This window comes from Ahaetulla prasina, chromosome 2 (genome assembly GCF_028640845.1).
Source record: "Ahaetulla prasina isolate Xishuangbanna chromosome 2, ASM2864084v1, whole genome shotgun sequence".
Taxonomy (NCBI): domain Eukaryota; kingdom Metazoa; phylum Chordata; class Lepidosauria; order Squamata; family Colubridae; genus Ahaetulla; species Ahaetulla prasina.
Window position 1 is genome coordinate 92,352,459 of NC_080540.1, and position 27,636 is coordinate 92,380,094.

The following is a 27,636-nucleotide window of genomic DNA, read 5'->3' on the forward strand; positions in this document are numbered from 1 at the left end:
AGCTAAATAACTTCCAGCATCCCTTCCAAGATCAATTACTGCATCAGCGATTCTGCTGGCACACAAGCCAGATCCACCTTCATCTGAGCATTCAGGAAAAACAAAATTCTTTTAATTTCTTGGCCTTGTTTTATTTTTCTCAATACAATTGGAATGACATTTTGGAGATGACAATAAAGAACTCCATATTTTAACGTTAAAAAAATCTGCTTATGCATAGCTCTCCTTTCTTTTCCCCTATTTTCTATAAAGTTAGAAGAACGCTTTTAAGTAAAATACTGCGGTTCCTATGCGGGAAGTACGTTATGGCATGCTACCCGTCCACATAATTGCCTCCGCATTTTCAATCCACAAGAGCACTTCTGCAAGATCTCTTAAAAAGCCCCTTTTCCAGTTACGTTGGTGGCAAAGCGGCATCCATCTTTCCAAAGTTCCAGGATTCCTGGAAACAATCACACGTAAAAATAAATTATTTGAAAGCTATAATCAGCACAGCGACGTTGTCACCGTCCCTGAACGTAACAAAAACATCAACCCAAACACGCGCCGCAGAGAACTATTTGTGGCAAGCCACAAAAATTAACCAATCGCTGCTTCCGACGTCATAATCTCCGCACCCAACTCTTCCCTCCTCCGCGCAAAATGTGGGCGGAGTCTCCGTTTGTACAGCGCCCTACTCTGGAGAAGTCAGAGGACGTGGGCTGCGGAGGGAGAGGCGCTCGTCTTTCTTTTTCTCTTAAATAGAAATTTTGGAGAGAAATTACTGTACGTTAAGCTCGCCGGTTTATTTTTTTAGGCTTGGCTCTGAGGGAAAGCAGCATTCTTCGGAAGCAAAAGTGAGAGCTATAATACTGCTTAGTTCGGATTTTAGGGTGTCTTACTTGAGAACTTTTTAACATCTCTCTAAGGGAGCCTAGTTTTACAGAATAACAATTGGAAGGGACCTTGTAGATCATCTAGTCCAGGGGTCTCCAACCTTGGTCCCTTTAAGACTTGTGGACTTCAACTCCCAGAGTTCCTCAGCCAGCTTTGCTGCCAATTTAAAAGCAATAACAAATTAAACTCTCAACCTAGTACGTTTTTGTAATCCAGGTTCCTCTGTGGTACGGAGCGAGCATTACACCCTCATCTTCTAAAATGCTTCTCAGACTACAGTACCCTCACAAAGCGGGGTATGTGGTCTGAAGGCCATTAGCCTGCGACAGCCCCGCAGTGGATACTTTATTTTATTTATTTATTTTGTCACAACATCATACAAAAAGATTATATCAGAATAGAACTGGAAGGGACCTTGGAGGTCTTCGTAGTCCAACCCCCCTGCTCAATCAAGATTCCCTATCATTTCAGACAGGTGGCTGTCCAAGTGGATGCTTTGGAACCATTTATTATGTTTTTTTTAAAAGAAACTACCATCTTAAGCTGCTTTTAACGTCACAAGTTGGACGCGCAGCTCTATGGAAGCCCGCACTGCTGCCACCAACCCCCTTCTCCCCCCACCCCCCGTCGCATTCAGCATTCGTTCCCACGGAGAAGGCAGATCATCCTTTTTCTTGGCTGCAGAAGCACTGATGTAAAAAAACAACCCAAGATCCCGGCAGAAATAGATTTAGAAACGCTTGAAGGAGCACAATGCGTGTTCGCCTCCGCCCAGAATTATTTATAAAAACTAAATGAAAGGCGGAATATAAAGAAATAATTTCACACCGGCGAATTCTGGGAGTCGAAATCGCAAGAGACTCAAGTTTGGATACCCTTGATGTCGATACAATTCCACCTGGCCCCACGCTTATTTTCTGCCTTTCTCCCCTCCACTTTCAGGCTGTGGTGACAAAAGCACTGCTACCCTTCCCCACAGTCACCTTTTCTGAAGTTCGCCTCTAAAAGTTCCCGATTTAAATGTTGGGGCAAACAGGCTTCCACGCCACGACACTCAAAAGTTTTTTAAAAAACCCAAAAATTTGGACGGCGCGGTCGGTCTATAAAGAAATCCAGGCGTGAAAGCTGCAGCCTTCTTCCCGCCCTCGGATGTGTGACGTCATTTAGGGGGAGGAAGGGAGGAAGGAAGCCGCCATTTTGTTTGTTTGGCTACTTGATAACGGCCGAAACCGTCATCTTCCTACCTGCTCATAGCCAGGAAGCGACCGGAAAGGTCACCTTTGTAAAGGGGGGGAAAAGGTAGGTGTAAATGGGAGCGTCTTTGGGACGATTCTACGGTTTGGGGAGGGGGGAAAAGCCTCGGAGCTCCGTTTGAGGGAATGAGAAGGAGAACAAATCGACGATAAAAGTTGCTGTAAAAACAAAAATTCCCCCTCCCCTGAGTTAACTTGCACAGCAGCAAAAGAGGTTTTCCCAACCCCGATACTTTTCCTGAGGTTCGTTGCTGCAGTTTTTACGCTAAAAAATAGAAAGCGAACGATGTGACTTAAATTTAAAAATATTTGATATATCGGAATGATCCACATTACGCCTCAGCAGCCATTTCACGAGTAGAAAAATCAGTTTTTTCAGGCTTATCTGGAGATGCCAGGGGGCTAAATATGGGATTGGGCGTGTCAAGTATGTATTGCACCTGTTAGGTGTAGAGGTAAGATTTTTGACTGCATAAAAAAGTGTCTTTCTGCATCGAATAATCACAGCCGAATAAATGTAATGTCGAGATAGGTACACCCCTCTTTTGCATTAGGACTTCACTAATTGCCAATAAAACAGATCCATAAAAAAGATGGTAACAGAAAGTCAGTTTAAAAATGAGCATGGTTGCATTTAATGTCTTGATTTGCTATTATTGTTTGTTGCATTGCATTGTCAGGGATGCTTGTTGCCCCTCTCTTTCCCAGTTTAAGCTGGAACATGCTCTTCAACAAAAGGTAACGAGATATACAGTGGGAGGAGACAACATTGATTTTCAGTGAGTTTACACATTACAGAAAATCTTAATGGGCTACAGTTGGGATATGATGTTAATGACATTCAAACAATGTTAAGCTATGGTTTATGAATAAACCATGATGGCTGTGTTTGCAGAACATGCCATTCCGCGTCAAGTGGTCTGGGGAACCCTGCTCAATTGTTATGGATTTCAATGAAATTTTGTGTGAACATGCACACATGTCCCCAATGAACATTGGTAAAGTGTTACCAACCATACTTTTTAGGGGGGGTTGAAATATGCTGTTTCTAATGAGAATGATTTCACAGAGTTTCCAGAAGATCTATTTTGTAAAAGCAGGCTGAAAATACCCTATTTTTGGCGTTTTTACAAAAATCGTCAACTTTACACTCAATTTGTAAACTATTGGGAAACAGTAGGATGATGAAATTTTATATTCAAAAACCTTGTGTTACTAAGTTATTACACACAAAGTTTCACCTTTATCATACCTTTCCTTCCAGAGATATAAAAAGCCAAACTTTAACCTTTTTTTGAGCTGCACTATTTTCAGCCAACTTTGCTCCAAATTATCTAGATGGAGATCGCTCATGAGAATGTTTTTATTATTTTGTTTAATAGAGCAGAAACAGTTGTACAAGATGGCCAAGTTTTCTTTCTCTTGACAAAATATTGCAGGAGATACTATGTTTCAAAGTTGCTGGAATCTCAGTCATACTGTAGAAGGCTGCGGTATGGGGCCTATATCTCCGCAAGTATTGCAGCGGCACACATAACACTTTACCAATGTTCATTGAGGACATGTGTGCATGTTCACGCAAAATTTCATCGAAATCCATGATGGTCGAGCTGGGCATTGGCTGGGAGCTATGAATGTGCTACATATACAGCTTACTATATATCCTATCTCATTGCCAGCGTGATCATATTTGCTTTCAATGTGTAGAAGAGCAGACAGCTTAATCTCTTGAAATCTCTTCCTCTCCAGTTTTTCTAATCCTCAGTGGGCAGGGAAGAAAGGTCAAGCAAAGAGAGATTGCCCACATAAATTCCTTGCTTTACCCCTCCCCCCCATGTTACAACTTGCAGAGTGAAGAAATTGTAGAGAAAGGGATTTGAAGGGAGTAAGTTTCCAGCCTTAAGACAATCTAACCTAAAATGTTTTTAATATTTATTCTGTTTCTTTGCCTTGATAGATAGCATAGTGGGTTCCAGTAATGAGGAATGGAAGGGAATACAATAAGTGGGCAGAAATTCTTTTGCATTTAAATTAATGATTCTGTATTTACAGATTTAAATATTTTTTTGTAAACTGCTCTTTGAATAACTCTAAAATAAATTTCACTGTCTAATGAGGTTTATTTCCACTAAATAGAAATTAGAATATAACCTTACTTTTATTTGCCATATTCAAGTAAAATCAACTCCTATTGAAATAATAGTCCATTTTGTCTTAATATTTCAGATTGTGCTTTTAATTTATTTTAATGTTTTATTAAACTAGCATGTAATACTTTTATCTTGATATATTTCTTTTAAAAGATGAAGCACTCAAAACAAGCTTATTATGAAGAAGATGACAGAGGAGAAGAAAAAACTACAAAAAGCCGAAAGCATAAGAAGAGGTCTCCTAGTAGTGAACGAAATTACAGACGCTATAAATCACGTAAAACTGTAGACAGGTACTTAACTATAACTTTCTAATTATAAATATGGTGTGGAATAATTATATAATCATTATAAATAAGGTTTAAAGAGGGGAGAACTGCTCTCACCTTTGTGGCCTTCTGGAAGGGTATTAAAACTTGGCTTTTCCAGTTTCCTTGGGCATTGCTTACCACTGGAAGTAGTTGATGAGATAAAAAAGCTCATCTCTGTGCTATCCATTTTCTTGGTTCTAGATTTTATATAATTTTTAAAAATTTAATTGTTTATGTTTTTACTGCTTGTAAGCCGCCCAGAGTCACCTTATCAGGGAGATGGGTGGCATATAAATTTAATAATAATAATGTTTTTATTTGATTTAATGAATTATATATTTTTGCTCTATTTTGTTTTTTTTAAGTAGTGTAATTAGTAGTACAAATGATGTGTTCCTATTTTTATTTAGTGAGATGAGGACAGTTCCTTTTATAGTAATATTGCTCACTGGAGTTCTAGAAAGTAAAATAGTAAGGAAAGGAACCAACAATTTATTTAATAACTTTGATACATTTATGCAAAGTTTTTATGAGCTAAGCTTGCAAAGTACATTTTTATGTCTAATATTAATTGGATGCTTTTTCCAAGAGAAGGGTTATATTGATGGTACTTAATATAATTTTCACTAATCACCTTCATTATAATGCTGCTTTTCTATTTTTAAATGTCTTTTTATATTTGTATTTTTTTCTACTGACTATTGTATGTCACTCAGAGTCACTTCTTATGAGATGGGCAGCTATATACATTTGATTAATAAATTATCTGAAGTTGGGATACGTAACACTGTATGTTTTTAACTTGTTTTATTTTTTATTTATTTGCTAGACTGTTTGTGGAAAGTGATAACACTAAATTCCCTCAAGATTTAGTTCAGTATAATTATTTTATTGCTGTATAAATGGTTTGTATTGGATGTGCGAGCCTTATCTATTGCACCCCCAGCTATTTTCTTTTCAAGGATCTAATTAGACCCTTTTTAGTGGCCAGCTCTTGACTGTGGTTCATCTCTGCCCTACGTATGGAGGCATCTCTCCATATCTATGGAGGCATATCACAATTCATATAGTGTAATAAACTGCATAGTGTAAATTGATTTTAGCTAGTCGGAAGGATATATGAGGAGTTGATGTCTTTGAGGATGATCCTGATAATTTTCACTCAGCAGTTCATAACCTACCCTCAGCAGTTCATAACCTACCCAAAGGGTTTTTTTTAGCACCTGCGGTGTTCATTAAAAGCTCAACTATTATGCAGACCAATCTAAGGCTCATTTCAGTCCAACCTTTTCATTCTCAATAGCAACCCAGATGTCCCTGTTCTCACAAACAGAAGAGGGATACATACTCTCTTTCTACCATTGTTCCTTTATATTTTATATATGGGAATGTTGTCCCAAACCTGGAAGTAAACTGAGTCTTCAAGATTAGTAATCCCCAGTAAGCATGCTCTTTGTGAATGTATTCAATATCCTTTTAAAACTTTCCAGTGACTGTCATCATATGATAATGAATTATGCAGACTGATTATGAATTATGTGAAAAAGTGCTTCCTTTTACTTGTTTGATTATCCTTCCAGTGAGGTTCCTTAGGTAGCCCCTAGTCCTAATTTTGCTATGCAACTGCCTTTCAGCTGCTCAGTGCAGCAAGGCTGAAATTTGCACTTTGAGGAGATGCTGTGGATTGACAGTTAAATTGAGGATGTTTGACTGTTATTGTGGATAGTTAATGTTAGCTGCTTTCCAAGACCTGGGAGAGGGAATCAGTAAGTGTGAGAAGGTAAAATTGATGGTGGAGAAAAAGGGTGGTTATAGTTGAGCTTTAGGGTATAGAGAGTTTGTTACTGCTGCATAGCTTGTGCTATTTAACACTGTCTTTGGATTAGTAGTGGAGTCTCCAAAAATGATAGTCTTTTTAGTGAAATGCTCCCAGTTTGGACCGGTTCGCGCGATCCGATAGCGATGGCGGCTGCTGGTTCGGAGGACCAGTAGCAAAAATCCCTGGCCCCGCCCCCCACCTCTGCTGAGTCGCACCATCAGCAGAGGTTTTGGTTTTTTTACTTTTAAAAGCCGGTTTTTCTTCAGCCGAAAACAGCCTTTAAAACTAAAAAAAAGCCTTTGAGGATCCCGCCCCTCAGCTGAGATCTTTAAACTTTAAAAAAAATTTTTTTAAAGTCTCCTCTGATGGTCTCACCTGAGTTCCTCATCAGCAGAACATTACTTGTACTCTTACTTGTAGAAAACATGTTTTCTACAAGTAAGAGTAGAGATTCTAAGGCACTTACCTGATTACTGATGAACGCATGGCTTTTTTCGCAGCCCGAAAGTAGTTTCACTTTTAGCCCAGACAGAATCAATTGCTTAGCTAATCTATTTCCTCAGTGATCAACTAATGCTGCTGGCTTTGCTGGCTGAGGAACTCTGGGAATTGAAGTCCACAATAAAATAAAATAAAATAATAAAATAAAATATTTGTGCAGCTTTCTGAGATTTGGTGTGTTTCTGTAGTGTTTCACTCTAACTACACAAACACACAAAATCTCAGAAAGCTGTATGTGGCATTTTGTGTGTGTGTTGTGTTGTGTGTATAAAGTGTGAAAGTTGGTTTTTGAGCTTTTTGTGGCTGTGTGAAGTGCAGCTGCTTTTACATTGTGTGTGAGTCAGTCAGTTGTATTGTGTTGTGTGTGTGTAAAGTGTGAAAGTTGGTTTTTGGTACCTCTTACTGTTTTTTATACTTTGTTTATTATTTTTATTATTTATTGTTATTGGCCACACCCACCCAGTCATCTGACCATTAAGCCACGCCCACAGAACCGGTAGGGAAAATTTTTAGATTTCACCCCTGGTTTAAACTACTTGCCTGAATCAGGAGGCCCTTGAGATAGTCAGTGTTCTGTACATGGGATTGCTTTTGAAAACCACTCAGAAATTGCAGCTGGTCCAGAATGCAGCAGTGTCTCTGGTGGCTCAACAGACTAATGCAGTCTGTTATTAACACAGCTCCTTGCAATTACTGCAAGTTCAAGTCCCACCAGGCCCAAGGTTGACTCAGCCTTCCATCCTTTATAAGGTAGGTAAAATGAGGACCCAGATTGTTGGGGGCAATAAAAGTTGACTTTGTCTATAATATACAAATGGATGAGACTATTGCTTAACACAATGTAAGCCGCCCTAAGTCTTCGGAGAAGGGCGGGATATAAATTCAAATTTAAAAAAAAGTGCAGACAATTTTGGGCATGGTTCATCACACCCAGGTAACAGCTTTACTCCATGGGCTGTACTGATTTAAATAGGCTTCTGAACGCAATACAGAGTGCTGGTTATTATCTATAAAACCCTTCATGTATAAGCTCGTTATTTAAAGGACTGTCTGTTTTCCATTTGCTTCCATCTTGCCTGTACAATTGGGCAGAATTGGCATGCTGCATGTCCCATCAATTAAGAAATGTCATCCAGTAAGATTTAGAAACTGTCACAGCACCAGGAAAATCAGGCTTTGGGCTATAGTGCTCCTTGGCATCAATTAATGATCTCATATTTTGGTGTTGTTTAATTGTATTGAATTATTGGTTTTAATTATACACTGTTCATACTTACTGTAGAGTTGGGAAATAGTATACATTTCTAAAATAAATAAACACAAAATTGATTGACAAAATTCATGGTTCTGTTGCCAGGAATTTTCCTACTTTAGGTTCAAATAGGATTATACTTTACCAACAGAACTGGTTATAATATAGAGGTCTTCCTGGCTTCACATCTCCTGCTTGAAAAGAATGTGACCAGGAATACCTTTGCACAGATTAAGTTAATATGAGGATTATAACTTTTTATGACTGAGAGTTGCTTTGCTTTGTCACCATTCAAATCCTTTGCTAGTATTATTCTTGAGGGTACCTTTCATGCCTTTATTGCCTTTATTGTTTAGTAGCCAGCTTCTTGACTTTTTTTTTTTGCTTTGAATATGTTTAATGATGTTTTTATTCTCCTTTATGATTTTTGCCATGTGCTTCTCAAAATTCTTGTCTGCATTCCTTATCATATATGTTTTCAGCCAGGTTTTATGCTCCTTTTTATTCCCATTAGAATAGGCTTTCCTGTTCTGAAGGTAGCCTTCTTTTGCATGTCCTGGACACAACTAGAAAGTCATTTTGGCCTCTTCCTGATTTTGGTTGATCCTTTCATATATTGTGAAATATATATAGTTGAGCATCAATTATTGTAGTTTTAAGTTACCACTATGCAGCATGAGTAGTTTTTGTTTATATTCAGATGTGACTTTTGGACGCAACTGACAGTTTCCATGGTATATATGCTAAATATAATTATATTAGTTCTAGACAGTTACATCTCAATTGAGAATATGGACACTACTTAAAATTGAATCTAAGTTTATTTCCGACATGGTTGGTTCTAAGATCAACTATTCTATGACATATTTTTTTTGTTATGCCCAAGTATGTACTAGTAATCAAATAGCTTCCATTTTTACAAGAATTTATCTTACCATGCCTCTGTGAATTATTTCAACAACTCAAGAACTCTTCAGTATTTTGATTGGCTGAGCAATAACATATCCTTAGATCTAGTTCACAATTTTGGCCAGATATACTGGCACCTTAGTGATTCTATGAAGGTATCTTGTCCTACAATATTTTCTAGTACATTAGATTTGAAGCCTGGCTATATATATTTCCAAGGCATCCTGCTCTGCCAAACATTGGAAATTACTATATTCCATTGGTTGTCACCAAATCTCTATTATATCTGTGTTTTTGGCTTGCAGACTGCTAGCACAGATACATGTTGGTATTCAAATATTGGTATGAATCTTTTTCATATTTTCATTTTTTTCAGTTTTTCAGCGGACTATTCATTAGTTCACTCCACAGTGGTCCTATTTCTTACAGTATTTCCTACACCCTTCCAAATCAGATGCTGGCTGGAATCAGCATAAAGCTGCTTCACTACATCTGTAATGTGTACCTGCAGCCTGGTTCCATTTCAGTTCAGATGAATCCTGTATTTCCTTCCAAAACATTCCCCGGTATTGAACAAATTTAAATCTCTTCTCCTGACATAGTTTCATTCACACATTCTGACCTCTGAGCATTGCTTGTCTATCTTGTTCTGGCTATAGGAGGGCAACTAACATTTATAAGAATGCTGACTTGGCAATCCTGGATTCAGTAAGCAGCCTAAATTTGGCTATTTCTTAATATAATTGGTATGGACATAACTACTGCCTCCTCCCCAGCACTGTTGAGCAGCTTATCTAGATGAGATATGAAATTTTAAAGTTTTACATAAGATAGGCAAGCAACCACATCCATTACAAACACATCTATCTGTTTTAATTGAATCACAATCAAAAGCCTCCAAAGAAATATCCTCGGTCTCAGAGGATAGGGATTCATCACTGGGGTCATGGGAACATCTTATCTTCCAACTAGTAACTTTCTTCTCCAGGATCTTTCTTCTCCCTGATAAGGAAAATTACCATGGGAAATATCACATCTCAGAAGGTTTTGTTTACATTTTCTAACTCTCTGACCATTTCCAGTTCTTACGTGTTTTAAGAAAACTAGCTTGTTTCTTTGACTCAGGAACATGATCCATTTGTACATCTGATACCACTCCCTTCCCTGATGGCTTTTTGTTTGTGTGCTAATTATTGTTGATAATTTAGTAATCTATTTTAGAAATTATGTGATCCAAAAAGAGTTTGAAGCACTGACTTCCTTACCCAATAGATATACCCACAATGATGTTTGGTCTTTGAAGATAGTGGTCACTGTACCTAACTCTGATTGTTCACTCTGGTTATAAGCTCACAATTGCCATTATTCTTTCCTAAAAATCTTATTTTCAGTTGAATTGTTGGTTAAAAAAGTGACTCCACTATTTAGTTACTTGATTTAATTTGTCATCAGTTTATAAAAAACATATTTTATTGTAAAAACAACCACCTCAAACTACAATTTCAGTGAAATTATATAGGATTTTGTTGACATGGGGTTGTGGAAGGAACACATCCTCAGGATGAAGGAGAGTACTGAGAGGGCCACTTGGGAAAGAAACGTTGCACATTAAAGCTTCCAAAATCATGACTATTTTCCTGAAGTGCTGGGCAGTTTCTCCTTAGCATTTGTGTTTGCTGAATTCAAAGATATTCTCAACCTGCCCTGTGTATGGGTTTGTTGATTTAGAGCAGAGGTGTCAAATTCGCGGTGTCACATCATATGACGTATCTCAACTTTTTTACCCCTTCACTGAAATGGGGGTAGGTGTGGCCAGTGCGTGATGCATCCGGCCCGCAGGCCGTGAGTTTTAACACCCCTGATTTAGAATATCCTCAGATGAGATGAATTATCTAAGTAGTTCTTGTGTTGCTCAGCATAAGCAATCCTCATGGGATAGTTCATTGATTATACTTTTTTATAATTATAGTAATTATTGTAATTGAAATTTCAATTATGTCTGCTTTCTGTTTTCTTACTAATGCCCTAAACTTTGATATAATAACAACTTTCATATGGGTGCTCTCTACTTAAAAGAGCTTAATACTCTCATTTCTATAATAAACACTATGTTTTCCATTTGAACTTTAAACAAAAAGGAATCCTAATAAAATATTGTACATTTTGGAAGTTTATTAGAATATAGAAAATATTACTGGTGTGCAGTACATTTAAAATCGAAGCCATCTCAAACTCAAAACAGCTCATCTGATTGAATTACTGTATTTGTTTTGAGTTTGAAACAGATGTTTCACATTCGAAACAGGATCTTCTGATTCCTTTGGAAATAGTTTAAGCTTGAATGCTTAAGCATGGAATAGCTGTTTCAAACATGAAAGAAATGTTTTGAATTTGAAAAAGGTCAGGATGGAAATATTTTGCACACCTTTATAAAAGGTACTTGTTTTTAACTACTTTTTTTGAAATGGGGAAATAATGTAAATATATTTTCAGTAACTACTTGGACGATACATCCACACATGAGAGAGACCATCATGACCGAAGATATGTTGAAGAATATCGAAATGACTTCTGTGACGTAGATGACCATAAGCATTATCACAGACATTATGAAAAAAGCCATTGCCATCATTATAGCAAATCTTCTGGTCGAAGTGGGAAAAAGAGTCATAAACGAAAGCATAAGAAACATGATCCCAGCAACAGCTCACATTCGGTATGTATGCTTTTAAAAATAATAATAAATGTATTATTATTTTTAGGCTACTTCAAGGAATATTAGATTCTCTGGATATAGTTGAAAGATTTGATATGAAGTCTGCATTTTATTTTTATTATTTCTGTATGATGGTGTCTGTATGCATGTAGGTTCTACTATAATGAAGGGTATTAACTATATGAGTTTTCATTTGGCTTAATTTATCCAAAACAGGAAAACTCAGATTACTTTGTTGCCTTTTGTCTTGCAGCTCAAAAAATAAAAATAGTTGTCTTACCCTTACTTGAATTAGTCTTACATCATGGTGAAGCAACCCTATCTAGCTTGTTCCTTGTTCTTCAAAATGGATCTATTTCAGTGGAATTAGTTTATTAATACAATGTCTGTAAGGAATTCCTCATGTTTCTGTGAAATAATTTCAAGCAAATATTAAGCATTGGATGATTTTATTATCAGAGAATGAACCATTTCAACAGTTAGCAAGATCTGAATATTTTACAAATGATAAAAGTACTTTTATTGTATACGTTCAAATTTGAAAATTTTGAGATGCAAGACTTTGTTCTTAATGAGGTATATCACCAAAATAGTAGACTACGTTTACAAATTTTACTAATATTCTTCTCTTTAGCTGGTCTAATTATGGAATATAAATAGTTGCATGAATAATATGTTAATAAAAATCAAATTACATTTTTTAAAAATTCAAGTAGTTCAGACCTGTTTTATAAAAACAAAAATGACAAAAAATTGTTTTCAACTAGCAGATGTAATTTAGATTATAATCTTAGTTTCAGTCCTCTGGTAATGTAAAATTTAAGAGACAAAATTGTGTTGTGTTTCTGTTGTCTTGCAACTTTAAGTATTTATCTGAAAATCTGTTCCTTGCCATGTTTTTCTTCTGTAACATAAACTGTGCCCTGTGAATTTCTGGGGACTGAATTTGAAATTGCTCCTGCCAACTGTTCGTGGCCTGGTGCGTAACTGAATGCCTGAATATCCCCGCTGAATGAATTGCCTAATCTACCCTGAATTCACTGTGATATATTGATTGGCTGGACGATCTTGGTGCCGTTTCCAGAAGAGCCATCGAAGGAAAAGATCCAGAAGTGTAGAGGATGATGAGGAGGGTCACCTGATCTGTCAAAGTGGAGACGTACTAAGAGCAAGATGTATAGAATATTTTTCAACACTTTTAAAAAAAAATGTCAGCAAAACATCTGTTTAGAATAGTATGTTAGATGAGACATGGGGGCGGGGCTAAGAAAGCTTCATTGCTCTCTTTTATCTTTTGTTTTGTCTTTGTATTCTATTTCTTTTCTTTTCTGTACTCTTAAATATTGCTGTTTAGACAACCACAACAGTAAATAAAGCTTAAAGTTAGTTTGATAGCTAGATAACTATTTTGTGACACCTTTCCAATAAAAATAACATATTCTGAAACAGACAGTAAATGTTTTAATGATAGACTTAATAGTGTTTAGCTTTATTCAGCTAGTTCGATAATAGCTGGAATTAATTTCTTTTCTTTTTTTAGATGAAGTTATCTCTACTTTAGGAGAAGGCGCCTTTGGGAAAGTTGTAGAATGCATTGATCATCATATGTATGTATCCTGTTTCTCAAAAGTATTACCAACTGAAATGTGTTTATATGATGGTAGAAATCATTCTGCACATGCTATTAATTTAAGCAAGTCAAACTTCAGAAAAATAGTTATATGGTAGCCAACTATAATAATTTAATTTTTTTCTGCATCTTCTGTGCTGAGGGTGTAAACTTAGCATGATAACAACATTTTTGCAGTTCAAAACATAGTTCAGAAAAGTCTTAACGCATCATGCCAACTCCAAGCTACATGTAGTCTTAACTGTCTTATTATTAAAACTTTAATTTTAATCATTTGTAGTTTTTGGCCTTTTAAATATATTATTTAAACCCATTCTCTTTAGTATTATGTTGATACATGCAACCAACAATACTAGTCCATAATAACAAATAAAACTTTAAAAAAGCATAAGGCAAACAAGACGAGAGGTCAGGTATTTATTAAGGGACTTTAACTGCCTTGCAGTCTAGGCTATGGGACTTGAAGTTCTAGCCTATTTTCAGACATTCCTTTCTTGCAGCTGGCTACTTGGAGAAGTAAGCGCATTGGAAAGAGAATGGCGTTGCCCTGCTCACTGTTTCTAGTGTGCTTGCTCTATAGCCTCAATGAAATTGTTGAAGCAGTTAAGTCTTCAACAGAAAAAAAGAGACATATTCTTCTCCTGAAAACTGGAGCTTCTGTTAATTTATGATGAATTCAACTTTAAATATTGAGCTTTGCATTTCCAAGCTTAGGGATTCTTTATTTTTTTATTTGCTGTTATTAAACAGCAGCCAATGAAGCCAAACTCACCTTCATTGAATCCTTTTACTGATTATTTTAATAGAATATTGGATTATATGTTTATGGTCTTGGTAATTGGTGATTGTAAGGAAGGTGTTTATTCGGATTCTTGAAAGGCATGTTAAAAATAATTTCTACTAAGTTGTTCGACTACTTTGTTTCTTGGCATATCCTATTTTTGAAGAGGAAATTGCTAGATTTCTTTAAAAATAAAAATATTATATGATCTCATAGTTGGAAGATATGGATCTCATAATCTCATAGTTGGAAAATATGGAAACTTATTTTTCCTTTGCCTGAACTTCCATAAAATACTGCTCAAATGCTTTGGAAGACTCTCTGGTTCATTATGAGAAATAATGCCGACAGTTACAAAATTAGTATAAATTTTCTCCCCTGCCAACCCTTGACTTGTGGGCACAACATCTTGACTTGATCAGTATGTAATCATTCTTGTATTATTTTGGTAGGGTTTGATGGTGATATGTACAAAATGACCAGATTGTAATATCTGAAAAGGTTTCAAATATTATTTACATACAAGAGAAAAGAATGTTCTAGTTATACTTTCGTTAACTGTTATACAATATTTTAATATTATTTCTGAATCAGAGCATGCTAGAATTATATGATCCCATCTATCAGTTACTAAGTATCAGATAATAAAGGTTACAGAGGAATTTTTCTTATATGCTTGAAAAAGGCTGTACCTAAATTGCGGTATTTTATTTCTTAGGAGAAAGATGCATGTAGCTATAAAAATTGTTAAAAGTGTTGGTAGATATCGAGAAGCAGCTCGTTCAGAAATACAAGTATTGGAGCATTTAAATACCTTGGATCCTAGTAGTACATTGTAAGTATAAATTGAAACATTAATACTATGTTTTTAAAAATAAATAATTAACTGTTTTATTAATCCCTTGTTTTGATCATGTTTTTATTCCCTAGTCGTTGTGTACAGATGTTGGAATGGTTTGAACATCATGGTCATGTCTGCATTGTATTTGAACGGCTGGGACTCAGTACCTACGACTTTATTAAAGAAAATAGTTTTTTGCCATTTTCTATTGAACTGATTAGAAAGATGGCTTTTCAGATTTGTCAGTCCATAAACTGTAAGTATATTTAATGATTAAAGAATTATTTATATCTAAAATGCTATACAGGAAGTTAAGTATTAAGTTCCTATTTCTTTTTCTTTTTCCAGTCTTGCATCACAATAAATTGACTCATACAGATCTAAAACCTGAAAATATTTTATTTGTAGAGTCTGATTATATAGTAAAGTACAATTGTAAAATGGTAAGTATTAAAACATATTCCTCTCTAGGTTGTTCCTATGCATTTTTTATTCTGTTCAATATATTCAACTGCCATACTATTTTTAATATTTAGTATGAGATTCCTGTGTAAATTTATTTAGTAAGGCCGCAATTAGTAAAATCATTGCATGAAGCTATATTTCAATTATAAGAGATCAATAAATACAACTTTTTTTTTAAACGTTGTTACAGAAGCGAGATGAACGCACCCTGAAAAACACAGATATTAAAGTTGTAGACTTCGGTAGTGCAACATATGATAATGAACATCACAGCACTTTAGTCTCTACACGTCATTATAGAGCACCTGAAGTTATACTTGGTTAGTAAGAATCCTTATCATACATACATACATTTATAACATGAATGGTGTTAACTATTTCTATCATTTCCTATTTTCAACTTGAGTATCATGAAATAATCAGAATATTGTGAATTGTGTTACAGCACTTGGTTGGTCTCAGCCCTGTGATGTCTGGAGTATAGGATGCATTTTGATTGAATATTATCTTGGTTTCACTGTTTTCCAGGTATGCATATAACTTTTTAGTTATAATTCTAGCATTAAATGGAACATTGAACCTACTTAGCTTTGTTAATCCTTTGATGTGAAATCTTATGGAATGTGGGTAAGATTATTTATCGGAACTTTATATTATCTGAGATGGGTGGCATATATATTTAATAAATAAATCATTTTTAGAGGCAAAAATCGCTTACTTTAATATAGTATGGCTGAATTGTTCCAGTGTTACCTAAGTGTTTCAGTGCTGTGGTTACTATTCTGGAAGTAATCAATTTCTGAGTATTTCTGGCATGATCAGAAGACTGTTGGAACATTTACAATGAGTTCAGAACAAACAGTTACTAAAACCAAACAAATATTCCGAATTCTGAAATGATCCAATGTAAAATGCTATGCATATCACTGAAAAAGAGGGCACATTGAATACAGGTAATAATTGCTTAACAACCATACTTGGTACCCACGACTCCATTGGTAAGTAATGTCTTCTTCATTGTAACCTCTTGTTGGAAGTGGACTATGAAGCATGCAAGTAATGGTCACAGGTTCCTGCTATAGTCTGAAACACCTGAATTTCAATAAAGTAACCATGGGGATTCTGTCGGAACCATTGTAACGTTAAAATGGTCTCTAAACAGGACAATTATTCAGCAAAGACTACTTATAAAATATACAGTTGAGGAACACTGCATTCCAGGTTTTTGCATGGTTCCAGGTTCCAGAACCCTGGAGACTAAACAGTTGTCCTTTTTCTATGGAAACTGCTGATATGGGCAAAAGATATTCTGATTGTTAATGTTTAAATTTTGGTGTATGCTTAATTTCTTTGAGCTGCTTTCATTTTTTGCAGACACATGACAGCAAGGAACACCTGGCAATGATGGAGAGGATACTTGGGCCTTTACCAGTGCACATGATTAAAAAATCACGGTATGCTTATTTTAAATTGTGAACGTGCCCTTTACAAAAAAAATTCAAAGAAAGCTTTTTTGGGGGAGGATAAAAATCTGTGATGGTGGTAATATTTGCATAGGATTATAAACCCTGATTCTTTTGTCTGGTTTAATTCAAATAAACTGCATGTTTGTGGATACAACCCTTTTTCCTGGGCTTCATTTACTCTTTACATGAGCAAACAAAACTAAGTAGGAATGAATGTTTTATTGCCACATCCAGTCCCTGGATTGTTGCTCCAAATAAATTAAGATTGCAAGGGCAACAAAAAAATGTTTTTCCTAAACCATCCCAAATTAAGATTCGTGAGTTGCAGCCAAACAGATTGAAGAAAGATGTCCCTGAAACTTAGAATTCTTAATCTGTTCCATTTATCATATACTAAAATGTATTGTTAGAAACGTTCTTGGGCAGGGCAAAGTTTCTTTTCCTTTCCAATCTTAAGATTATATGCTTAGAAAAGAATAACTCCAACTGCTACCAACAGAGCAAGATAGGTGGCAAATGAATTTAACAAATAAATAAACTGATCTTGGGAGCTTTTATTTCCGAGTTAAAATACACAGCAATTGTTCTAGGTGCTGGGTACCAAAATAACTAGCTGTGAATTAAAGTAGGGGTAGCATCCATGACAGTATTTTTTTAATGGAGAAATTAATGGCAGTTGAGAAAAGTAGCTGAAGCCTATGTGCAACTCTAAAAACAAGCATCAGGAAGAAAGATTAAGGAAAGATATCCCTGAAAGGAGCTTGAGAAAAGGAAGAGTACAGGAGTGCTTAGAGGAGAAAATATAGATGTTTGAAATATTTTGAGTTTGAAAAGACCTGAGTTTAGAATGCATTATTCAAAATTCAGACTTCATTGTTTCAGCCACTTCAGAAAGTCCTTTACATTCAAAGCAGTGGTTTTTGAGCTAAAAACTCTTTTGAAGAAACTTGAAAAAATTTAGTACGGTCAAAATAATGCATTTCAAATTTTAATAGATTGTACATATCTTGTAAGCACATAGGAGTAGCTACTCATCTTTTACTGCCTTATATGCAAGGCTAAAGGCGAAACAGATATGTATACTTTGGGTATAAGTTTCAATTGAATTTAATGTGGTATTTTACATAGGATTGTATTAAGGATATTATAAATACTGAAAGAAAATGAAACATTTATGTATTTGCTTATGAATGAATAAATTATATTTGTAAACTGCACGGTCATACTGATAGCCCAAAAATGGAGATTGGCAAGTTATAGTTAGCCTTTTTGTATATAGGAAATGTTACTTTCATCATAACCAACTGGACTGGGATGAACAAAGCTCTGCAGGCCGTTATGTTAGGAGACGATGCAAACCACTAAAGGTAAGGGGTGGGGTGGGAATTCTTTCTCCCATTTAATTCTGATGTCCTAAGAGAATTTTTTTTAAGTCAGCTTTTCTCTCTTTTCCCTAGGAATTTATGCATTGTCATGATAAAGACCATGAGAACCTTTTTGATCTCATCCGCAAGATGTTAGAATATGATCCAGCCAACAGAATAACTCTAGATGAAGCCTTGCAGCATCACTTCTTTGATTCCCTTAAAAGCTAGATAGCTTTTCTTGTCTTCCTTAAAGGAAATGAACTAGGTCTGTCAACATCTGTTGTGAGATGTTGTAAATAATAAATTAATTTGTATAGTTGTTTCTGTAAATATAACCGTTATGTGTCTATACTGATGCTCCTGTATTATCTGGTTGAACAGTTACAGCTGATCATGGATGTTATCATGTAAACATTAAAGGAATGTTTTTACAAGTGATTCTACTTTTTTGAGTTAAAGTTGCAGGCAATAATGGACTTGGAAACTGTTAAACAATGGTGACATTAGGAGCAAGAGTTTTCAGAGGACAGTCAATATTTCAAGAACATAATTCAGTTTTAACAAGATAATTCAAAATTATCCTGCTTCTCCAAATTTTCACATTGAGGCTTACATTTTAAAATATTACAATATTTTATGTGATTCTTAGATTAATTACCTCTATATTGCAAGAAGTATTACAGGTAATTCTTAAATTAAGACAGTTCACTTAGCAACCGTTCAAAGTTACCACATAGCACCCACCTACCCAAGTACTTACAACACAGTTACGAATGTTGCAGCACCACAGCAGTCGTTCATCCTTACAAACCACTGCAGGGGCACTGCAACATTTGCCCTGCCTATTCCCTATGCCCACCCCACCCCCATAATTGGGTCTCCACAAGCCCTGGGCCTGTGGAGACTCACCTTGCAAAGATCTAGCAAGCTGTCTCCTCTCCAGCCTCTCTGCCACAGTTTCTTTGCCTTCTCCCAGTGCTCCAAAAGCAGAGTGGTGAGAGCAGAGGGAGAGTGGATGAGCATGCCCTGCTCAGCTTGCAGTCTCCCTTCTAGGCTCTGATCATCTTTGTAAACAGCCTTTGATGCACTGGCCCCTCCCAGACTCTGTTCTTGCCAGCAAAGGTTTTTGGAAAGGTTTGCCCAAAACTAGAGGGTGATTGTGTTCCTCTACGTTCCAATAGTCTTTGTAAAAATCCTTTGCTGCCCAAAATGGAACCTGGGAGGGACACAAACCATGGCATAGAGAAGACACCTCACTAATTATTCGCAAGTGAGACCCAATGTAGCAGGATGGAAGGGAAGCAATTGTGGGAAGCATAAGGTATCAGTTAGGAGAGTCCTTGGGTAGCCTGTTCTATCACTAGCACCCTCCCCCCCACCCCAGATACCTTGTGCACTTAATGACCCATGCATTTGATTTGTGAATGTGTGGGCGAAAGCAGGGAGTTTTCATGTTTACATGATTCACTCCAATGAATTCTTGGGTTATAAATGTAATTGGCAGGTGCCATTACATTCATATCTTTGAGGATTACCTATATTTCAGTTCAGGGGTGAGTTTCAAAACCTGTTGCTACTCGCGTGTGCACGCATCCAGTCCGGTGGGCAGAGCCTTCGGGCGAACCAGTAGCAACCCACCACTTTTTCAGTTATTTTAATTATTATGTTTGGTTAACACTTAAAAAATATTTTTTGGGGGTAGATTGTTGTGGGGATATAGTGGGGATACAGAAGAGAGTATAGATAAACCTTAACCACTTCCTGATATCAAAGTGAGATGTAACTTTCTAATGTGCAGTTGATGCCTGGAAGTAAAATATAATTTAGCAGTCGTAATATAATTTAGATTAGTTTATGCCCATGAGTGAAATCCCATGATATATAAAAAGCAGTAATTGTTAGAATGCTATTAAGTTGGTCTCAACACTTAGTGGTGGTTCATTGCAGGGGTGAAATCTAAAATTTTTCCCTCCAGGTTCTGTGGGCGTGGCTTAATTGGTGGGCGTGGCTTGGTGGTCGGATGGCTTGGTGGGCGTGGCCAATAACAATAAATAATAAAAATAATAAACAAAGTATAAAAAAACAATAAGAGGTACCAAAAACCAGCTTTCACACTTTACACAAACACAACACAACACAACTGACTCACACAATGTAAAAGCAGCTGCACTTCACACTTCACACAGCCACAAAAAGCTCAAAAACCAACTTTCACACTTTACACACATACAACACAACACAACTGACACACAATGTAAAAGCAGCTGCACTTCACACAGCCACAAAAAGCTCAAAAACCAACTTTAACACTTTACACACACACACCTCACACACACACACACACACACAATATGCCACATACAGCTTTCTGAGATTTGGTGTGTTTGTATAGTTAGAGTGAAACACTACAGAAACACACCAAATCTCAGAAAGCTGCACAAATATTTTATTTTATTATTTTATTTAATTTTATTGTGGACTTCAAATCCCAGAGTTCCTCAGCCAGCCAGTTGATCACAGAGGAAATAGATTAGCTGAGCGATTGATTCTGTCTGGCTAAAACTGAAACTGCTTTCGGGCTGGAAAGGGAGCCCGGCGTTCCTCAGTAATCAGGTAATTGCCTTAGAATCTCTACTTTTACTTGTAGAAAACATGTTTTCTACAAGTAAGAGTACAAGTAAGGTTCTGCTGTTTTTTACTTTTAAAGGCCTGTTTCAGCTGAAGCAAAACCGGCTTTTAAAAGTAAAAAAAAAAAAACCTCTGCAGATGGTGTGGCTCAGCAGAGGCGGGGGGGCGGGGCCAGGGATTTTTGCTACCGGTTCTCCGAACCAGCAGCCACCATCATTACCGGATTGCGCAATCCCGTCCGATCCGGGAGCATTTCACCCCTGGTTATTGTGGGCCAACATTCTCTATCTCAGCCTACCTTCAATTATACTTTGTATATAATATACAAATGGATGAAGACTATTGCTTAACATAGTGTAAACCGCCCTGAGTCTTTGGAGAAGGGCGGGCCTCTGGTGGCTCAACAGACTAATGCAGTCTGTTATTAACAGCAGCTGCTTGCAATTACTGCAGGTTCAAGTCCCACCAGGTCCAAGGTTGACTCAGCCTTCCATCCTTTATAAGGTAGGTAAAATAAGGACCCAGATTGTTGGGGGCAATAAGTTGACTTTGTATATAATATACAAATGGATGAAGACTATTGGTTGACATAGTGTAAGCCGCCCTGAGTCTTAGGAGGAGGGTGGGATATAAATGTAAATAAAAAAAATAAAAAATATATATATAAATGCAAATAAAAAAAATACTCTACAACTCATTCAAGGCCTTTGTCATCCAGTCCATCTACCTACCTATTTGCTTACCCTTCCACTGCTAACCTGAACCTTGCCAAACATGTTTGCATGCCAAAGTTTGTAAATTACGGCTTGTTGATCATTCTCTTAAGTCAGTCTTTTTTGTTCAATGTTGATGGATTGGTTCTCATTGCAGTCCTTGGTATTCTCATTCACCATATTCAAAGCTATGGTTCAAAGGGTATCCTTGCATTTTTCACAGTCTGTGCCCACTTTTCCGTGACACATGACCTTGACATACCTTCAGGGACCCTGAAAAGGACACTGACATAGGTTCCTGCTAATGGTGAAAGAATAAAGTTGATGTTATAGGCAATCTGTAACAGGAAGAAGGGACGTGAAGGAAACCAGGCTACCTGCTTCAAGAAACTCCAAAATCATATTTGAAGAACATCATGGCAATCCCTTTTTCTGTTGTTTTCAAAGAAACTTAAGCAAGAAAATAATATTAGGATCTGTAAAACCATTTCAATTTTTGTGAAGGCCTTTTTAACATAGGTATGTTACTTTTTGAATGGTTTTATTATAACCATAGAAAAAGTATTTACTGTATTTTGATACTGTTCTTGATCTAAATAATTCAGTTGCCATTTTATTCTCATACCAATATTGTGAAGTAATTATAAAAAGAGACTGTTTGAACCAAGGTCATCCAAAAATATAACAAAACAAAATGCTGAGTCAGATTAATTGTAAATAACTCTATTCAGCTGACCATCAGTTATTATCAATGTCAGATACTGTATGATGCCAGAAATTCCAGGTTAATTATGTTGTCTGCTTCCACTTTTAATGTTCGTAAGTCATTACAGCATTTATAGCAATTTCATGAGGCATTTGTATAACTACATGCTTTGGCCAACAGCCCATATTTTATCTCCCATTCATCTTTTTTTCCTCCTTCCTCTGGAAAACTATTCAAGCAGAATGGCACAAAGAAGTTCAGATTTCAGAAGAAATGAAAGCTCCCTAGCAATTCACTTCATAAATTTTTGGAGATGAGTGATTAATAAAAACAACACTCTGCCCCTTATTTCCTTATTTTAAATACCTAATTTACATGAATCAGCGCTATATTTTTTATCTTTCCTTACCAGTTCAGAACTGTATTTTTAATTATTCTGTGCACTATATTTTTTGAGAGATTTTATTTCACACGAGCACAGTAGATTTGCATTTTGGACATCTGGAATTCTTTGATGGTGAAAAATCCAATTGCTTGCTTTCATGGAAATGGGAAAAGTCACAATTCTCCCTTTCTGTAAATTGTCTTATAATGCTCCTGACATTCTGTAGCAGATTATGAGATGCCTGCAGAGGGAACTAAGTGAAGAATTTCCAGTTCATATGATATTGACTGCCGTTCATATGTAGTTTTATGGCAGTCAAGCATGTATTTTCTTCCAAAGTTCAGTGTTAGTGTTGCTGTTTTTAAAGTAACTTTATAAACAGTGGGGAACTGGCAATTAGTATTTCTGGGAGTTAAGATAAAAAGATCAGAACAGAGGAAGTTGTGGAACTTCTATGCTATTAAAAGGACTGAAATGGGTTGGACATTTGTGTATAATAAAGTCAAGTACCACTCATCACAATTTGCTAATGGGGGATGAACAGACAATCCACTTTGAAAATAGGGAAGTTACTGATTCAAGTAAGGTATAGGAAATACTGCTACAAAGGAGATCTATTTACCGTATTTTTCACACTCTAAGACACACTTCCCTCCCCCCCAAAAAAATGGGTGAAAATGTCTGTGCATCTTAGAGGGAATATTGTGGGGGAGAGGGATTGGTGTCACCTGTCACCGCCGCCGCCTATAACTGCTGCTGTTGTTCACTGCCACCAGGGAATGCTGGCGCCTTCACTGCCAAGCAGCTGATTGGTGGTTGGATCTGCCTCCCAGAATATCACTGATCAGCTGTTCTAGGCGGCAATGCTCACCGCCGCCGCCAAATGGCAGCAGTGGCAATAGGCGGCGATTGGTGGTGGCAATCCCTGCTGCCTAGAAAAGCTGATTAGTGGTATTCCAGGAGGCCGATCCAACCACCAATCAGCTTCTTGGCAGTGAAGGTTGCAGCATTCCCTAGGGACGGCAGCAGTTCAGATCAGTTGCTTGGTGGGCGCAATGGACAAAGCCCTGATGAGCCACGTTCTGGGGCTGTGATAATGTACTGAAGCTGACCAGGCTGTTTGCTGCAAAGATGCTAGCCAGATGAATACCGGATGGATACTGGGAGGCAGAGGCAAATTTTTTTTCTTGTTTTCCTCCTCTAAAGCTAATGTGCGTCTTATGGTCCGGTGCATCTTATAGTGCGAAAAATATGGTAATCACTTTTATATTAACAGATCACTTTTTCATTAAAAATGCCTATTTAAATGGCTCTTCATGGACAAAGGACAATGATTATCATTCAGTGATTGCTATGACTTGCTAGGGCACTGGTAAACTGTTAGTGAAATGCTGCTTTTCTATTTAATTCTACAACACGATTACTAATCGTGCCTTGACTTCAATAACCTGTTACAAAGTTAGTGATTATTACAATAGTTCATATTCATATTTAAATTAGAAGTATCCAATCTTAGCATCTTCATCCATTGGCACAAGGTGAGGTTACATCAACATGTTGATGATACTTAGATGTAAATCTCCGTCCTGGGCAGATGCAGTAGAAGTTCTGACCTGGTATATGGAGGCTGTTAGACCTGAATAGAAAGAAATCTTAACACTACTAACTTGATTTTTCCAAATGTTTTGGATTACAAGTCCCATAATCCATGGTCACTGGACGTAATGGGCCAAAAATGGAGGGCAATGGATTTGCGGTTAATTATACTCTGACTGGTTTATCTTACAATTATTGGGTTATTGAGAACTATACTAGATCTTAACTTGGCTGAAATATTAGGAAAATATTTATTTATAAAAAGTGATTTTTTTCTGTAGTGCAAGTGCTAATATTTGAAAAGTCTTTAGTTACATAGAAAATTAGAGAACTTTTTAAAATAATATTTGTTAGGTCCATTTATCAGCTGGTCAATTGCTCAACTACTGTAGCAATAAACTGGGGCAAATAAGTAGGAGTGACACAAGATCTCCTAGTGGAGATATTGCTTGAGTATACAGAAATGGAACTTCTACAGCTACTCTGGAAATTACTATGTTATCATTTAAGTGAATGACGAGAAAGCAAGATACAACAGCTCCAAGATCACAAAAACTTTGCCCTGCTCCTGACAAAACATTGAACAGTGGGATAGAAATATTTGAATTTTAGTAGCAAGGTCACTGAATAACAAACAAGACACTGGCAGGTATAGAAACAAAGTTAATTAGTACTTAAAGTATATCATTTTTACAGAACTTGTATGCAGAAGACTGAAACAATCATGTATATTCTTTCTCCTTCCTGCTTGCAACATTCCTCAGCCATCCAAATGAGTCCAAGAGAATTCCTCAATTCTCCAGAGTAGATTTTTTTTTAAAGAAAGGGAAAAACACTCCTGGCAATCTAAGATATCCTATCCAGAATAAATACAGCCCATCCAGAATAAATAGCAATGATGCTCTACTACTAATGTATAATTTCCTTTGTGAATGCTTTTTATTGCATTTGAAGAACCATAGTCAGCCAATACCTTTATTAAGAGCAACCAAAATAACAAAAGAGTTTTAAATTCCCAAAACTGCATCAACCCAGATAAACAAACTGAAGGAATAAACAAGGATAGAGGAATAGCTAGAGAAAAAGAGGCTTAACATAATCAAGAGCTATTTTTTAAAACTACAATATGTTACAGTCCTACAGCACAAACTGCATTACAGTGTGGATCTTGTTTTGGGGTCTAAAGTTGGATTCAAAATTCTTAAACTTTGATTAACCGTGCTTTATTGAATAAACCACAATTGCCTAGATTATTAAGCACATGCCAAAACCAAGCTAACAACATTTAACACTGAATTTTATCTTTTAAGAGGACATATAATAAAGAATATTAGTTTCTATTTAAAGTAGAAATAACAAAGTTTGTGCTGTAAAAAAGAATAATGACAATTCAGCAGGGTACTATATCTGTGTAAATGTATTTTAAATATATTGTTAAGTCTCACCGATGGGATTCTTAAATGTGTACAGAATAGACCTATCGTTTTAATGTCTCAAATTAACAAAGTAAGCAAGTTCCAGTAGGGGGCATTATAAGCTAATGGTAATTACATCAATTTATAATTTCTGAACCAACAAAAAATATATATTATAATCTTTAATGCAGGCATATTAAACTCATGGGTGCTTAATTGCAATTTGAACTGATTATATGAAGCCTATAGTCAAGTTATAATTAGAATCTTGTTATTTTATTAAGCAAAAGGGAAGATTCCCCCCCCCCCGTAATTTAACTCATTAAGAGTGAATGCACAGAAGGCAGATGAAAAGAATAGATAAGAATGTATCATGGCACTTACAGATACTAAAAACAACAGTAATAGGAAAGATAAATTAGAAAATGATGGGGCAGTTTTCTGAAGTAATTGACCATTTTTGCAATTTTTGAAAATATTTTTTCAATTTTTGAAAGTCCAGGCAGAACAACATGGCTTCAAAATCTAAGGGACTGGTTTGGACAAAACTCAGTAGCACTTTTTCATGCGGCTGTTGATAAAAATAGGATCACCAGCATGATCAGCAACGTCCGATGATGGATGTGGCACAAGAAGAAGAAGGACATTCACCCAAATTTTACCTCAACTACCAGTCAGAATTTAGTGAAAATGCTTCCTCCATCTTCTTGGAATCCTCCTACCACCCAGTTTAGCCTCTTTTTTTTTTCAAACTAGATGGACTTCTTCTGACAAAGCATTCACCATTATTTTTTCACCTAAATAGGCAGTAAAAAAATGCTTTAAAAAAAGAAAACAAAAGGCTCCAACGATTGCGCACCACAGCTGATCACTCCCCACCCCATGCGTGCTATTCTACTCACCTTCCTTCCCATGCCTCCTTTTGGCGTGACCTGCGCATGCGCGTGTGCGCATACCTCGTATTTGGTGCATGGTGTGCAGTGTGCATATACACACATAGCGCATGTTTGGCGTGCATGCGCACATGCGCAGCCACCAAACCGGTAGTAAACTGGTTCATATTTCACCACTGCATTATCTGCTCTTGGATTAGATCAAATCCCTCCAACAATAACATTAGTAAGAATCACTTAAAGAACTTGAATTTCAGTAGAAAATTCAGCCCTCAGATTGTCAGATGGTGGATGCATCTCAACTGGATCTATGACAGCTATTCTTGTTTCTGTATCTTGGTAGCTGCAATAAGATTGAATTGTGTCATGCACAGAAATTGCTTAGTAGGTTTATTTTATTCAAAATACACCAGGCAAGTTGATAAGTAGAATAGTATATCACTAGTCATTTCTCTCCCTGCCTTAAAAATTTTCTGTGTCTCTCAGAAATATATTATTGTTATTAAAGCTCTCCTGAGCCAGTTATTTATTATAGTGTTTCTGGCTTAGGAGCTGCATAATGCACACATTTTAAAACTGAGATAGACTCCTCTTCTCATCTGTTGAAGGATAACCTCTACTAAAGACAACTAAAGACAATTTTTGAATGAATTGTCATATTGAGTGACAAAGAGCCATATTATTGCCTATATTCCTAATTCAAGCTACTTGTCCCTTCTCACACATCTATATTCTGCCAATACATAGTCCTTAGAAAGTTGCTGTATGAAATATTTATTTTGATTTGCCATACTTTAGTTTTTCTTGTAGGAAAATAAAGTGCATTTCTTACTTTGAAAATATCTGGAAAATTCACAAGTCACTGCAGAGATTTCCATAGTGCTTAATTTGCATGGAGAGTATAAAGGTAACCTAGAAACTAGGTCTGACTTCAGATTACTACAAATTTACAACAGGAACACA

General features: G+C 36.4%; 1 protein-coding gene across 4 annotated transcripts; it reads left to right on the forward strand.

Moving 5' to 3' along the window:
* The first annotated feature begins 2,057 nt into the window (after positions 1-2,057).
* CLK4 (CDC like kinase 4) lies at positions 2,058-18,763 on the forward strand. 4 transcript variants are annotated; one of them, XM_058170028.1, is made up of 13 exons: positions 2,058-2,175; positions 4,433-4,572; positions 11,565-11,787; positions 12,872-12,962; positions 13,328-13,394; positions 14,917-15,033; positions 15,129-15,295; positions 15,388-15,482; positions 15,695-15,824; positions 15,950-16,032; positions 16,879-16,958; positions 18,250-18,337; positions 18,428-18,763. In XM_058170028.1, exons 2-13 carry the CDS (start codon positions 4,433-4,435, stop codon positions 18,563-18,565), a joined length of 1,419 nt encoding a protein of 472 aa, XP_058026011.1. In that variant the 5' UTR covers positions 2,058-2,175; the 3' UTR covers positions 18,566-18,763. The 4 variants fall into 4 exon arrangements, with proteins under 4 accessions (XP_058026011.1, XP_058026012.1, XP_058026009.1 ...); XM_058170029.1 differs by lacking the exon at positions 2,058-2,175 and adding an exon at positions 2,196-2,584; XM_058170026.1 differs by lacking the exon at positions 2,058-2,175 and adding an exon at positions 2,602-2,908.
* The last annotated feature ends 8,873 nt before the right edge of the window (positions 18,764-27,636 follow it).